This window comes from Porites lutea, chromosome 5, assembly GCF_958299795.1.
Source record: "Porites lutea chromosome 5, jaPorLute2.1, whole genome shotgun sequence".
NCBI classification, from domain to species: domain Eukaryota; kingdom Metazoa; phylum Cnidaria; class Anthozoa; order Scleractinia; family Poritidae; genus Porites; species Porites lutea.
This window is the reverse complement of record NC_133205.1, coordinates 24,238,398-24,252,321: the sequence shown is the minus strand read 5'-3', so window position 1 is coordinate 24,252,321 and position 13,924 is coordinate 24,238,398. Positions and strand designations below refer to the sequence as shown.

General features: G+C 42.2%; 1 protein-coding gene across 1 annotated transcript; it reads left to right on the top strand.

Annotated features, from left to right (window-relative positions):
* Positions 1–511: 511 nt before the first annotated feature.
* On the top strand, positions 512–13,405 carry LOC140938125 (uncharacterized). Its single transcript, XM_073387653.1, has 11 exons — positions 512–589; positions 1,567–1,803; positions 2,200–2,312; positions 2,895–3,125; positions 3,778–3,890; positions 4,711–5,330; positions 5,846–6,565; positions 9,599–9,956; positions 10,690–10,836; positions 12,397–12,664; positions 12,861–13,405. Exons 1-11 carry the CDS (start codon positions 512–514, stop codon positions 13,306–13,308), a joined length of 3,333 nt encoding a protein of 1,110 aa, XP_073243754.1. The 3' UTR covers positions 13,309–13,405.
* The last annotated feature ends 519 nt before the right edge of the window (positions 13,406–13,924 follow it).

Below are 13,924 nucleotides of genomic sequence, written 5' to 3'. Positions count from 1 at the left end.
TCAAGGTATGATCACTAATTGTTAACTAAGTTTTTGAGGCTAAGTAGAGTTAAATACTGAAAATCTACCATCTGGTAAATTCAAGAGCACAGGCATTACTTTTTGTTCTTCGAGGTTTGCGACTGGCTCTGATAGAGAACTACAGTACTTAACAATGTCAGATAGAACGTCTATCGTCAATAAAACTTGTCAGGCTAATTTTCTAGGCTTCTTTACAATTTTTATTGTCATGCGTTTTATACATAGGGCAACCCCATCCCACGTATTGACGTTAATACATTGATTGATTGATTGATTGATTGATTGATTGATTGATTGATTGATTGATTTACAACCCATCTCAGACCAGCTATCAGCTTCTGACAAGGCCGTGAAAGGCTCTAGGAAAAGTATCTCTTCCACCTTGGTCCCAGGCTCCAAGTGATCAGCACCAGTCAGGCTAAATTCACCCGCTGCCGCCGCCGCCGTTGCAGACGTCCAGGGAGCTGTGGTTGAGAAAGGAATCGAAGTTATGGGCAAAATGGTAGATAAACAGTTACAAATTATCGATGAAGCACAGGAGAAAGCAGAAAATTTCCTGAAGAAAGAGGTGAATTTTGGGTAGTTTCAGGTTAATTATATACCGGCGGGACCAATGGGCCATTTGCACGATGTCGTCTTCTTACTACTAAGACCAGAATCCTGTTCGTTTTTTTTTTTTTTTTCATATTTGAATTTGGTAATTCCAGTGAGGTTTAAATAACAAAAGTCCTAATTTGCAAACATCTTTATTTCTTATTTATTTAATGTAAGAAATAAATAAGAAATAAAGATGTTTGCACACTAACGAAAAATCCTGAAGGATCTTGGTAGTAGTAGTAGTAAAATGACGCCATCGTGTAAACGGCTTATTCAAGGCTCTTATACTATAGAAGAACACAACTATTTAGGGCTTTTTTATTCTCTCAGACTTGATAACAAAGTAAATAATTAAAGATAAGTACAGCTTTCGTACTCATTACTTGGCGCTCGTTTGTGAGTCTCAAAAATTCAATAAGTATGTCTAAACAAAACAGGGCCCCTCACTGGGATAGTAGCCAGCAGGAAATGTGTTAATCGTAGCGCACTCTTATGACAGATAGAGAAAGCTGGATCCACGCTCTCGCACCACCCTCCCCTCTCCTCACTTCTCTACGCACTATAATTAGACCCCAGCGGCCCCTGCACTTAAAAGACCGCTACATTGGCCTTAATAAAGCGTCAAAATGTCATTCGTAAAGTCATTTACTCTTCTCATTACTGAAGTACAGAGATTGCTAAAGAATTTACTGGTACTAGGTCCAATATTTAGCCTCTTTTCCCGGTGTTACAATGATATTGGCATCCCCATTCTCAAAACCCTAGTGATATGGGCACCCCCTTCTCATATTACCTTAGCGATTTGGGCTAGAGTTGGGGCTACAGGGGATGCCCATATCACCAGGGTTTTGGGAATGGGGATTCCCAAAACGCGGGGATGCCCGACACCGGCCTTTTCCGCCGGCACACAAACTGTGCTGTACTTATGACTCTGTTTTTGCTTTGCAGATTAAGCTCGACATTGTACCAGAAAAAGGCTGGCAGTCTGAAGACATGTTTGTACCCCCTGGTTATCACCTTGATTCAGTAATAAGCGATGATAGTGGTTCCCCAAAAGAACCTGAGCCAACAGCGTACGTCTACCCAGCAGGCCTTGGAAACGTAATGATGAACGGCTGCTATGGGACTGGGTACCAGGAGACAGATCCGTGCTATGTGGCAAAGTGGGCTTTGGATGCCTGTTTGGTGAGTATTCAGGGTGATTTTTGTACTTGATTGCAATGCACTTGAGCTTGAAAATAAACGTATTAAGTGCGCATTTTCGAGCAAAGAAGTGCTTTTATCACATGTCGTGGTCGTTATCGCTCATATGATAATCAAATAAGTTGAACCAAAAGATCTTGTTTTCACATTTTAGATTTGTTTTCATAGTCATTTTTTATTGAGTCCAGATATCCAGTTTTCAGTGCTCTGAGTTCAGTTACTATGTCAGATTGATTTACTATTAGCAACTTGGTTTAAAAGGATTTCGACTCCAGTTACATCGCGTTCGTAATTCCACTCAAAAACTGCCGACAATTATCCCTAATGATCAAAGCAAAGCAATCCCAACCCAGTTTTTTTGTTCTGAACCGCTGACAGAACCTGATTGACGGCGCGGCGTTCATGGGCGTGGGGTTTGATGGGCGTGGCGAGTACAGCCCTGAATCACGAAAAATGAGTCTCGTTCAACGGAGCTGCGCTGGAAAAGCAACGTAAGAACTATGGATATTCAATAATGCATTGAAACCTTATCTTCAGGGCTAGTCTTGATTTCATTTGAATTTCCTATATCCTCTGTCAAATGCCTAATATTTGCCAAAAACCCAACAAGTGAAGAATTTTACTCTTAACTGACGGGCTGTTTTAGCAAGTTTTCAACACCGTGGGCTTGTGCAAGTTTTGAGAAAAAGATCTACGGCAGGAGTCCAAAACTATGGACTTCTGTCTTCAGGCAGGTTTTTGGCATTTGAGGCAATTAGGCGGTTTAGGGTTCCTGAACTTTGCTCCTAAAAGGGCTTGTGTACACTCAAACAAAACCTACGTTTTTCCACTTATATGCATACCAATCTCGGGCTTAGAGATTGTATCGGTACATTAGACCAAGAGAGATGTAAGGTGGCGTCCTTAAAATAACCACGCAGTATGACACAGTACCAAGAATAGATTGAAAATAATTTTCATGGGAAGAGGGTCTCGTATGAGGGATTCGCTCTCTTAGATCATTCTCTCTTTATTAGACACATTTGATGGTATTAAAAAGTCATGATCACCAAATAAACGATTTTTTTTACTAGTTACGACGATTATGACGTACCAGATACAATGAATGTGCACGGTATTTATGACACCAAAGGTGGTATGATGACGTTCGAAAGTCGCTCCGAATTCCAGTCCTATCTGCAACAGGAGGCTGGGGTGTCCGGTTCATATTTTGGCTTCTACGCCGGAGTAAAATCAGCATGGGGGGAATCTTCATCAGTTTCAAGTCAACAATACATGGCTCAATTGAGCGTCGATGTAAACAGGTAACATACAAAACGTATTTAGGTTTAGAGCTCCCTATTTGGCATATACGGAGAGGGTCCGCCCGAAAGGGGTTCTTTTTTCAGGCTTCAGGTATATGAAAGGAAAGGGATTTCAGTAGCTGAATCATATGAAAGGGTTGGGAAATCTGTCATTGCGGTCTGTGAAAGGACCCGAAAGGGCTAACAGGCCCATTTTACGGTTGTGATAAGACAAAAAAAGTGGTGAAGTCTCCTCGTATAAAACGTTGCTGACTACTCCCAGGTTTAGAGCCTAATATCTCCGTTTCTAGAACGCGTTCAGTAAGAATTTTTAACATTTCTCTACTACCTTGTCGCTGAGTTATCTTTAATTACCTCTTCATAGAATCATGCACTTCTACTCTAAGCGGTTACATTTGTTATTTTAGCATACGTCATTATACATTAAATTACTTTACTGAAAAACTTTCACCAATCTAATAACATTTCTATGATTTTCCGGAAAAAAAGAATAGGAAAGCCCTAGTAAATCCTTACCCTAAGATAAGAATTTGTGGTTAAAATACACTTGTAGAACTTTGAATGATATAGATATCCTCAAACAAGTTTAAAAACATTTAATATGAGAAAATTGCTGTTCTTACCCCCTGACTCTCGTCATGATGTGTTCTAGATATGAAGTATTTCTAGACGAAGTCAAACCCCAAGACTTGAGCTTATCATTTTTAAGAGAGTACATGGACCTCCCGACCTCTTACTTCGCTGCAGGAGCTCCGCTCAAATATCGTAAGTGCTAGTGCGGTTTTTATATTTGATTACCAAAAGTAATTTCGAATTTTCCTATGCATCGTGACCGGGTGAAAAGTTTGGGCCAAGCCAGTCAGAGATTGGTCGAGATTGCTGACGGTATTCCTTCCATAAGAATGTAGTGTTTTCTTCAAGCCCGCGTCATATTTGCCTAGTTCCTAGGCCTCATTATTCCGCGCGGCGGGGTCACGTAGTCCGAGCGAGTTTTTGAGTCTCTCGGAATCTCTCGAATACAATGTACGTCACCGAAATGCAATGACCGTGAAGGCCTGGGAAGACGCCGCACAGGTCGCACAGTGACAAGGCAAGTATCACTATTAACAAATCAATCTGGATGTTGTAACATCCAAAACCGACGAAACAGTCACTTCTTAGGATCATGTTTCGAGTCAAGCTTTGCCTTAATCATCTTCGAAATCAGTTTTGTTTTTTTGTTGTTTCAAAGTGTAGCTGTTATAGCATTGCTGTGCAAAGTAAATTATAAATACTTGTCTCTGGTCTTGGCGCGGTCTTCTGCGTGAAAGAACTGGGCAGGAAAGTAACTTTCTGTTCAGTAATCCTCTTGTTTTCCGGCTTGAATTTCGTGCGATAGAGCAATCATAAATTAAAAACTCTAAGCTCGATTTTGCATTAAATATGAAAAATTAAAATGTCCTTGTCCATTTACGCCTTGGTTGTATTTCTCTAGACATTTGAAAAACATACATTAACCCTTTCAATCATCCCTGTTCTTTTGCGAAATTTTCCTACTTTAAATAAAGTAAGAAAATAAGACTCGATTATGTTTTGTCTCTTGCAGAGAATTTTATCCAGAGATGGGGTACACACTACATCAAATCATCCAAGTTCGGAGGTCAGCTACAGATCCGCAAATTTATGGACGCATCTGACGTTTCCAACAAAAAGGAGTTTGCCGTAGAGATGGAGATGGAGTTTAAGACCTTATTTTCAAGTGTAGGAGCCAAGTCGAGTAACGCAGGAGGTGACTATGCGAGAAATCAATCCAAAACCACTTCAACAACCATCATAGCATTGGGCGGAAGTCATGAAGTTGCCTCCATTTTATCCGATGCTTACTCGCCTACTTTGAAATCCGCGTTTAAGGACTGTCTTGTTTCTATTCCAAAATACCCCAAGCCCTTTCTCTTCCAGGTTGGTTCCATCACGGATCTGCTAAATTTTCGAATGAGAGATTTGTTTCCAGATGAGAAAGTCCATTGGGGTTGCGAGGGGCATGCGGCAGGCTTGCGAACTGAAACAAACGCCAACGGCGACAAGGTGACCTTTTTTCAGACTGTCCTCGACAATGGAACGACCGTGAAACATTATTGTACCTTTGACAGTAGAAAAGGGTTGGAGGAAGCCATCAAAAGAAGAAGGATAAGCTTAAAGAGAGCTATTGAGGTCTATATGGAAGAGGTATGTAGTGCCAGGGGGTACTCAACAAAAGATTATACGGAGAGGCTCCATCCCGATGTCCAACCCCTTACCGTTTTATATATGATATTTAAGAGAAAAGGTACACCTTTCGTATACGATCTATTGAAAAATGGTACCCCTTTCACATACCTATAGCTTAGAACGCTGCTCCCCTTTTAACTGACCAAAGCTTTATCTTCTCTTTCTACTGTAAATAACGTGATGTTTTTTAAATATGAAGAAAGCACAAACCCACGAAGTCTTCTTGGATTATTTTCACAGCCATAAAAATACGTCTGTTGGCCCTTTTACGTCCTTTTACGAAACAAAATGAAAGAAATCCGTCTCTTCTTTCATACATCTGAAACAAATGGTACCCCGTTCGAGCGGAGCGGAGCCAAGCCATTATAGGGAGTACGTCCCGGGCCAGGGTGATATTAAATCAGTTAATTTCTATCATTTTTAATTTCTTGTTCTAGCAACTTACCAGAATCATTTTTGTTTTATTATTGTAGGGTCCTACATCCATCTCCGATTTTAATCTCCCTGAATGCGTTCCACCCAAACCGGCCGAGACTCCTGTTACAAGTGAACCAGAAAAGAGAGCCTTCAAACCTGATCTAATGTGGCAGAAAATTACAAATGGTCAAAGACAGTTCCGTGTCATTTTTGACATGAAAAAAGACTTAACTGGTATCGAAGACTACAACATCTCCCGCAATATGAGTCGTCGTGTGAAGTTCTTTGGTGGTAAATGGCTGACTGCCGAAGACGATGGCTTGTTTCACTTGTACAACGCCTTCAATAACGGAGCCACTGGAGATGTTAAAAAGCGGAAGATGTCAATTCTCGGTTTGGTCCTGTCATTCAACCAGAACACGGGAGGATTGGAGTTACTGCCAGAAGATTACAAAGTCTCCAAAGAATTCTACCCCGAGCTTCGCCGGTTCTTAACTGGGCGCACCCTAGCTAAAATTTTTATGGAGCCCGATTCTGACGCGACTAAACAAGCAAGCAAAAGAGCAAGCCAGCAAAGTCAAACTATGGTCAAACAACCCTGCAACGTGAAATGGTCCAACTCACTACGCTTTGATCCAACGGACAGCAATGGCAAATGTCTTCATTTCACGGCAGCCACCGAAGGAAGCTTGTTCGTGATTTTTTCTACCTTACCTAAGGATAACTCTACCTGGTACTACACTGAGATAACGCCTGAGAGAGTAGCAATTTATAAGGTAACGAGGAATAACAACCGTAGTCTAGCCCGCGAACAGCAGACGCATTTCCGGTCGTCACTTCCCTCCCTCCCTTCCCTTCGGAGGGGGAGAAGCGACGACCGGAAATGCGTCTGCTGTTCGCAGGCTACCGTAGTCTTAAACTCAAAATTTTGCAGTGGCCAAGCTGAGGTAATTGTGGCGATTCCTTTACATACACGGATTCTATAAGGGTACAGTGTCTATATAGGGAACTTAAACAACCCCGACGACGACAACGATTAAATGAAGAAACAATAGAACGTAACATAGACTGTTCACAGTCCTCTATTTTTCCGTAAGATCGTCGAGATCGAGCGCTTTGCGCTTCGGGCTGCATCTTGCATGAGTGTCAAAACTACTTTGGGGGCAGGGGGCGGTTTGGGAGGAAGCGAGAAATTTTTCTCGCCCACCTCCCCCTAGAGCTATAATCCCCGACGCCTGCCCCCTCGGTACATTTGAAAACCAAAATGGCTGTCATTAAAAGACGCGCTATATCTCAACGATCTCACGAAAAAATAGGGGACTGTGAACAGTCTAAACGTAACATTGCTATGGTAGCAAGGATGACAACAAACCGTGGTGCCGCAAATATGGCGGCCATGTCCATAACTTCGCTGGCATCTTTCTTCGGCGATGAGCCAAAATCGATAAATAGGGGAGAAAACCATTATAATTCTCAACATGTTGAGTTGTTCGAATATTCGATTGGTGTATCATCCAGAAATTTTGCTACCATACCAACGTGACCTCACACTTCTTCTCTCTTTTTGTTTTATAAGCAAACAACAGCTCTGCATGTGCATCACGCTTTTTAGTATAGTACATTTCTTTGACGTCCACTGGAAGACTACGACGTGAAACCTCCCAATGCGACGTTTTATGGAGGATCGACTTGAAGGCACGTCGACGAATTCTCCTTTCTCTCTTTGAACCAGGATAAGTCGAGTCAATTTTTATTTAAACTCACCCAGAATATTAATACAATTCAGTGCTTTTAAATACAAAAATGAAAGATTGTGAAGGAAAAGAAATTTTCCAATTTTAGGTTCATTGTGCAGAGTTTGGAACACCTAAATAGTTCATAGAACTAGCCGAGTAGGTAACCCAAAACAAGAATACGAGTAGATCGAAGGAATATAGTGACAAAATAGTTATTCAAGATAAAAAGTATTCTTTCATCAATTAAATAGTAGTTAAAGATAATATAATCATAAAAATTCAGGAATTAATAACACTAGAAACATCAATCATAGAATTCTTGACATTTGACGAAAACTAAAAAATGGCTTGATTTTCTTAACATCAAAGATAAAGTCCTTTAGATTTTACTCCAGGAAAAGTCGCCTACATTTGACAAATTGAGCTGCAGCTGGTCTAAGTAACCGCGATAAAGTTTAAAAGGACGCAAATTAATTTTTTTGGCCGTGACGTTCGATTCTCACTGCAGTCGTCGTCGTCCTTATGGTGATGTTACACGAGACAACTCGCAACCACGATTTTTAGCGCAACGCAGCGTTGCAAAATTGTTGCAACATTGTTTCGAATGGTTACAACATTGTTCCAACATTGCAACACTGTGTTGCGCTAAAAATAGTCCTTGTGAATCGTACCGTGTAATGCACCTATCAATGTAATGCCGGCGGGGGGGGGGGGGGGGGGGGCAGGGCATGGGGGTGGGGTTTTGATTGTCTTTGTTGTCCCTGGGGTAGGGCATTTGACTGATCTTGTTCTCCCGGGGGAAGGGATATTTGAATCTTTCTTCGCCCGACGTGGAGATATTTGACTGCCGACTCGGACGAAAAAGAATGAGACCGAACATATGTTTCCCGCTTCCACGCTTCACGCATGCGCCATACGGTTTGAAAGGATCAGGAAGTCATGGAGGCCAATGAAAACAAGCGAAGGCTGAGTGGATTTCACTGTTTTGTCTTCAAATTTCGTTTGTTTTAGCGTGTTTTTGATCAATTGAACCTCTTAATATACTGTGGTATCAAAGTAAACGGAAGTAAAGAGAAACCAAGTCGATTTTTGCAAGTACAATTGATTAGTGTATGGCTCATTCGCTACAATCACTGTAAACTTATAAAACTGACTTTCTTTGTACCCTTTACTAAGAACGGTGTATTTGGACTTACAAAATGTGGGCTTTCTCCGAAAGGTTTATGTATTCTACGCAGTGTAACACGGATTATGGTTAGAACGTATAATTGCAGCTGTAACAGGAACATGTATCTTTGGTGATGCAGCAACGTTTATAAAAGATTGCAGAGTTTTATTTGGAGATATTTTTATTGTGCCTTTCTTAGGTTCTGCCTTGGGATTGACAGCAATGTGCAGCCTGGGGTGGGGAAATTTGGTTGCATTTGACTGGAATGATTTGCCCGTGGGCAGGGAATTTGATTGCAAATTTTTCAAAAACGTCAAATCCCCACCCTATGCCCTGCCTCCCCCCCCGCCGGCATTACATTGATAGGTGCATAACATCACCTTTAGTCATGAGAGAAACAACAGCTCTGTAAGTGCACCATACTTTTTGGTACATTTCTTTGACGCGGTCATCAGGCGTGCACGACTACGACGTACAGACAAACGACGATGAAATTTTCCTATTTCTTGTTGAAGTTACTAGAATACTGTCCCTTTAGAATTTCATTCCAGTCCGAAAATTGCACATATCGAAAAATCGGGCGAAGCCAAATCAACGCGATTAAATTTGAAAAACCGCAAAGTCGCTTTTTTATGGCAAAATTTCTTTCGCAAAAACTTATTTTACGCTGGAAAATATCTTTCTGATCGTCGTACAACGACCGTAAAACGAATTTTGGAAAGCGCCGTGAGGCAAAGCCGTCAAACACGGTCATCGTGGTATAAAGCGCAAACCTTTACGCTCAGCCTAGCAACACCCGTCCGAGTTAGTTTCCGATGATAAAACACGAAAAATCGCCCATCCGTAAAATTAAACTCCCACAAAAAGTCAATCTGAATCCACACGGTATCTTTTCTTCTGTATAGGGGGAAAGAATGATCACCTCAACAAACAACCCAAACGCTCGGGGACTGGGAGACGCAAACTTGCTGCAGTCTTACTTTGTGTGCGTCACCGAATCAAAAAACACCACGCTCATTGAATATGGCAAAACACTGGGAACCACCGAGAGTGGAGACATCTACTTGAACATGTTAGACACTAGCGAACGTTTAAATGTCCGGTTTTACGCCTTTGGAAATGGAGATCGGAAGCTGGATGTGATTGACGCGCACATTGTGTCACGTGACTTGACCCAGGCAGACTGCAAAGGAGACACGTATATGGACCTGGAAACGAGGCTGTGTACGCAGAGATGCCACGAGGACTGCGATCCACTCCAAGGTAACGATTATCAGAAGTATCCTACATGTTATGGACCCGTCATGTTTAGTTTCTCCTGATTGAAGAATTTGACACTTAAGAATGATACTATCACATCTGGAGAGATCACTTTCAGTTTCCATTCCTAAAATAGAGAACCTGGTTATTAGTTCAGGGCATCAGATACTCGCCTTTGCCAGTCTCGCTACGCTACTTCCATAATTACCAAAGGTTGCGATGCGGTCGAAAAGGGGGAAAATATGATTTCAATGACAGAGCTTATATCACGAGATGGAAGCATTTGCCAGTCAGCATCCAAGAAGAAAACGTTGGTCACACCCTTTTTTTTATATCAGTGCTTAGACCCAGATCCCACGTATTTAAATCCTATCAAATAAAGAATGACGTGTGACTGTTTTACTATTAGTAAAACGTGAGATCGCCCAGGACTCTAATATGCGGCCTTAGCCGACTGTAACCATCGTCAGCGCATTTTGCATTCACAAGACAGGTCCAAATTTCCGTTCTCCTCTCAGATCAAAGCCTTGAAAATTCCTAGCTGTGAGAGTCCTAGGTGAACTGTGTTCTGGTTTTTCGTACTTCCGTGTTCGTGCCTTTTGACTCTAGCTATCTGATATGTCGTGCAAGTTTTGTATACTGAATCAACTAATATTTATTAATATAGGGAAATATATAGAAACGCCTCGTGATTCAATATAGTTAATAGGTGATTTTTCCTCTTGCGTTTATTAAGGTTGTATCACGGCAAAATCCGGGAATCCCCAACCCGAAGAATGTAACGCGTGTCGAGTTGCTAGGGACCTTGCCACTGGAAAATGTCTGCCTAATTGTGAAGAACCAAACTTCTTGTCTCCACAGAAGCTTTGTATCAGTAAGCAAGGTAACTGTTATTTGAAGCAGTTGTTATTCCTCGGCGGCAATGAGCGCCGAGTTTCCTTGGTACGCGTTGAAAAATTGCATATAGGTCTGTACGGTTCATGCTCGTGACTTAAACTTAGCATAATTTGCATACCCACGACAAAACTTGCTTAGTCCTTGTACGGCATCTTCCCGGGCCTTCTCAACTAATGCATTTCGCTGACGTACCCAAGACGAACTCGCTTGGACTACATGAAAAGAAACGCAAAGGCCGCGTGGAATACTGAGGCCCAGGGCCTAGGCAACGATAAAACAATAATAAATGTAATACACCATTTTCACGTCATCCTTGGAGACCCAGGGGCAGATAGTGGGGGCGAGGGAAAGTCTAAACGGGCGGAAAAATATGGCACGAAGAAAAGTAAAGAACGGCAAGAAGAGTCCCTGGGGACAATGTCCTTACCAGACCAGTTCCAAACGGTTGCCGCCGTTCTCACTTCTGATTGGTGCCAGAAAACTTTTGTGTTTTTCTGTCCAATCAGAAGGCAGAACTGCGGCGACTTTCCCTCGCCCCCACTATCTGCCCCTGGGTCTCCCAGGATGTTTTCACATAGATCATAGTGCACCTTGTTTACCCCCCAAATTTTGCTTAACCATTATCTTCGATTTCTCTTGGGACGACTGTAATGGAGAGGAGAAGTGCGACGGTGACGTTACTATGGTAGCAAAATTTCTGGTTCACAACAATAGGGAGATTTTACAACACCAAAAAGCAATAGGTTTAGACTGGCTAAAGAACAACTTTGCACGTGCATCACGCGCTTTTTTTGTACATTTCTTAGCCGTTGTTGCACGACTGCGACATGAAACTTCCTAATTTCACTCGCCCGCTTTATCGAGTAGGTGAGCTCAACACAAAAGTTTTCTTTTTCTAAACTTAGAATACGGTCCTTTCCGGATTCAACCCTGAAAATTCCGCCAGCAAATGACAAATTAAACAAAATTTAAAAAGATCGATGGAGTTTGAAACAGTGCGAATCCACTTTTTAAGTGACGTTGCTACCATAGCAACGTGACGTAACAACCTCTTCTCTGTATACCTAAGAGGGGATGGGATCGTATTTTCACGACGAGATTGACCATAATGGGGTTACATTTTCACGAGAGTTACTAGAATAGGATCGCACATTTTCTGGATCTTGGGGTTAAGAAAAGTGTTGTTTCTAGGAATCTGAGAAGAATGTGTGAATCCTATTCAGGATGACCGACCTAGTTAAAAGGTTGAATGAGCTAGGTAGAAGCAAAAAATAGACTGAAAGTCGCTAAGTAAGTTACATTTGCCCAAAAGTGACTAAGATGGGGTCTATGATTGGTTAGTAAAGAGATTATAATGGTGTTGGGGCAGTCCGAGAGGCCAGCGAAGCACACCCAGCAAAAATTGACCCAAGCAGCGCCCCCCCCGGAATTTATTTCGTTCTTCAATTTACGACAGCTACACGCGTATGGCTGCATGTTGCCAATGAATCCACCCTTTTAAGGATTTAAATCTACTATCGATTACGCTTTTAATAATTTCTTTAAGAAACCTTCGACCTGAAGCCAGGACTCGTGAAAAGCAGCGACGACACTCTTACGGCACGTCAAATACCTCCTCTACCATCTCTGACTATGTGCCTGTGGATCCAGTTCAAAACCGCTTTCCATGATCTAGGTTGGCGTATGGCATACTATTTTGTCAGAGGGAGTAGACCTCAAAATCTTCAATTACTTTGGATCAAGGAAGCTGACAAAATGACTTTACTGGTTTCGCAGAGTACATGGAATGGACAGAGTCATCTGGTAGAAGACAGGTACGAAACTGGTTTGGGTGGTACCTTTTAAAAAAAATTCCAATATCCTCTCGGTTAGTGAAACTAGTCTAGAAATGCTAAGCTGCGCGATGACACGCAGTCTAGGATACAATGGTCACAAAGAAATAACCTTTAGTTCATGAACAGTGAAGTTACCAGTGTACTGTAACCAATGCATGCTCCCCACTTTTTGCAGAATCACTTCTAAAAACTATCTGGATGATCTACAATGGCACCATTATTGCATCTCGTTTTCTGAAGAAAGCGGCGTTTTCTCGCAATACCAAGACGGTATCAAGACGAAGACCGAAACAGGTGTTGCTCTTGGATATGACGGCGGAGGGACTCTTCAGTTGGGGATAAGAACCGGTCATGAATTCAAGTTCACTGGCTTTAATCTGTGGGATAGGGTTCTTCCTCCAGAAGAAATCAAACAAATGGCGAATTCCTGCATGAAGGGAATTGGAAATGTCAAGAACTGGTTTGATTTCGCAGACGCTGCCAAATCCATCAGCTCTATGGAAGTGCTTTCCCCATCCCAGTGCATTGCTCCGCCAAAGTTTGAGGCAGAGGCAGAATCCCCGAGCTCACCACTGGAAAGAGATAATACCCAAGGAGTCCGTGTCCATAGACATCATATTTAGAAACCTCGATTGACTGCTTGATTTGGAATATTACAGTGTTTGCTTGCTTTATAGCTTCTTAACGCAAGGCCTCAGAAAATGCCATAACGATCTCACATTCTAGCCACCATTAGCTTGCGAAGGCAAACGTATTTCCTGTTGCCGCTTCTCTCCACTCGAACGGGAAACGTCTGCGTTCGCACGCTTATCTGTTTGTTACTTACAGATTAACCTTTTTCTATAATCTGTCAAGATCTTTCAGCTACCGATTTTTCTGAGTGCCATTGACAAGCTATTGTAGCTGACATAAGGGTAGACTGCAAAACAGTCCGTATTTTTGCGTATTCAAGTACGCGCGAGCAGTCAAACAAAAGGTCTGGAACGAGGCTGAGAGAGCGAGACCTGGGGAGAGACTCTAAAAATACGGACTGTCCGTTGCATACGTTATTTTCGTTCGAATTACCCGCTTCTCTCAGCCGCTTCTCTCTCACCTCACACGCCCTACGGGCGTGCGAGGCTCGAGCGCTTCGGGCGCGTAAGACTCTTACGGCACGCTTTACCGATTTCTTTACTGATTTTGAGAAAAAACCGACTGTTTTGCAGTCTAACATAAGGCTATACAATTTGTCATAAGACT

What these genes read in the sequence shown, in the direction of transcription:
- LOC140938125 (XM_073387653.1), top strand. Translation starts at nt 512, where the DNA reads ATGGGCAAAATGGTAGATAAACAGTTACAAATTATCGATGAAGCACAG. An exon ending in TTGAGCGTCGATGTAAACAG is followed by an intron (nt 3,126 to 3,777) that starts GTAACATACAAA and finishes GATGTGTTCTAG; the next exon opens with ATATGAAGTATTTCTAGACG. An exon ending in AGAGAGTAGCAATTTATAAG is followed by an intron (nt 6,566 to 9,598) that starts GTAACGAGGAAT and finishes TCTTCTGTATAG; the next exon opens with GGGGAAAGAATGATCACCTC.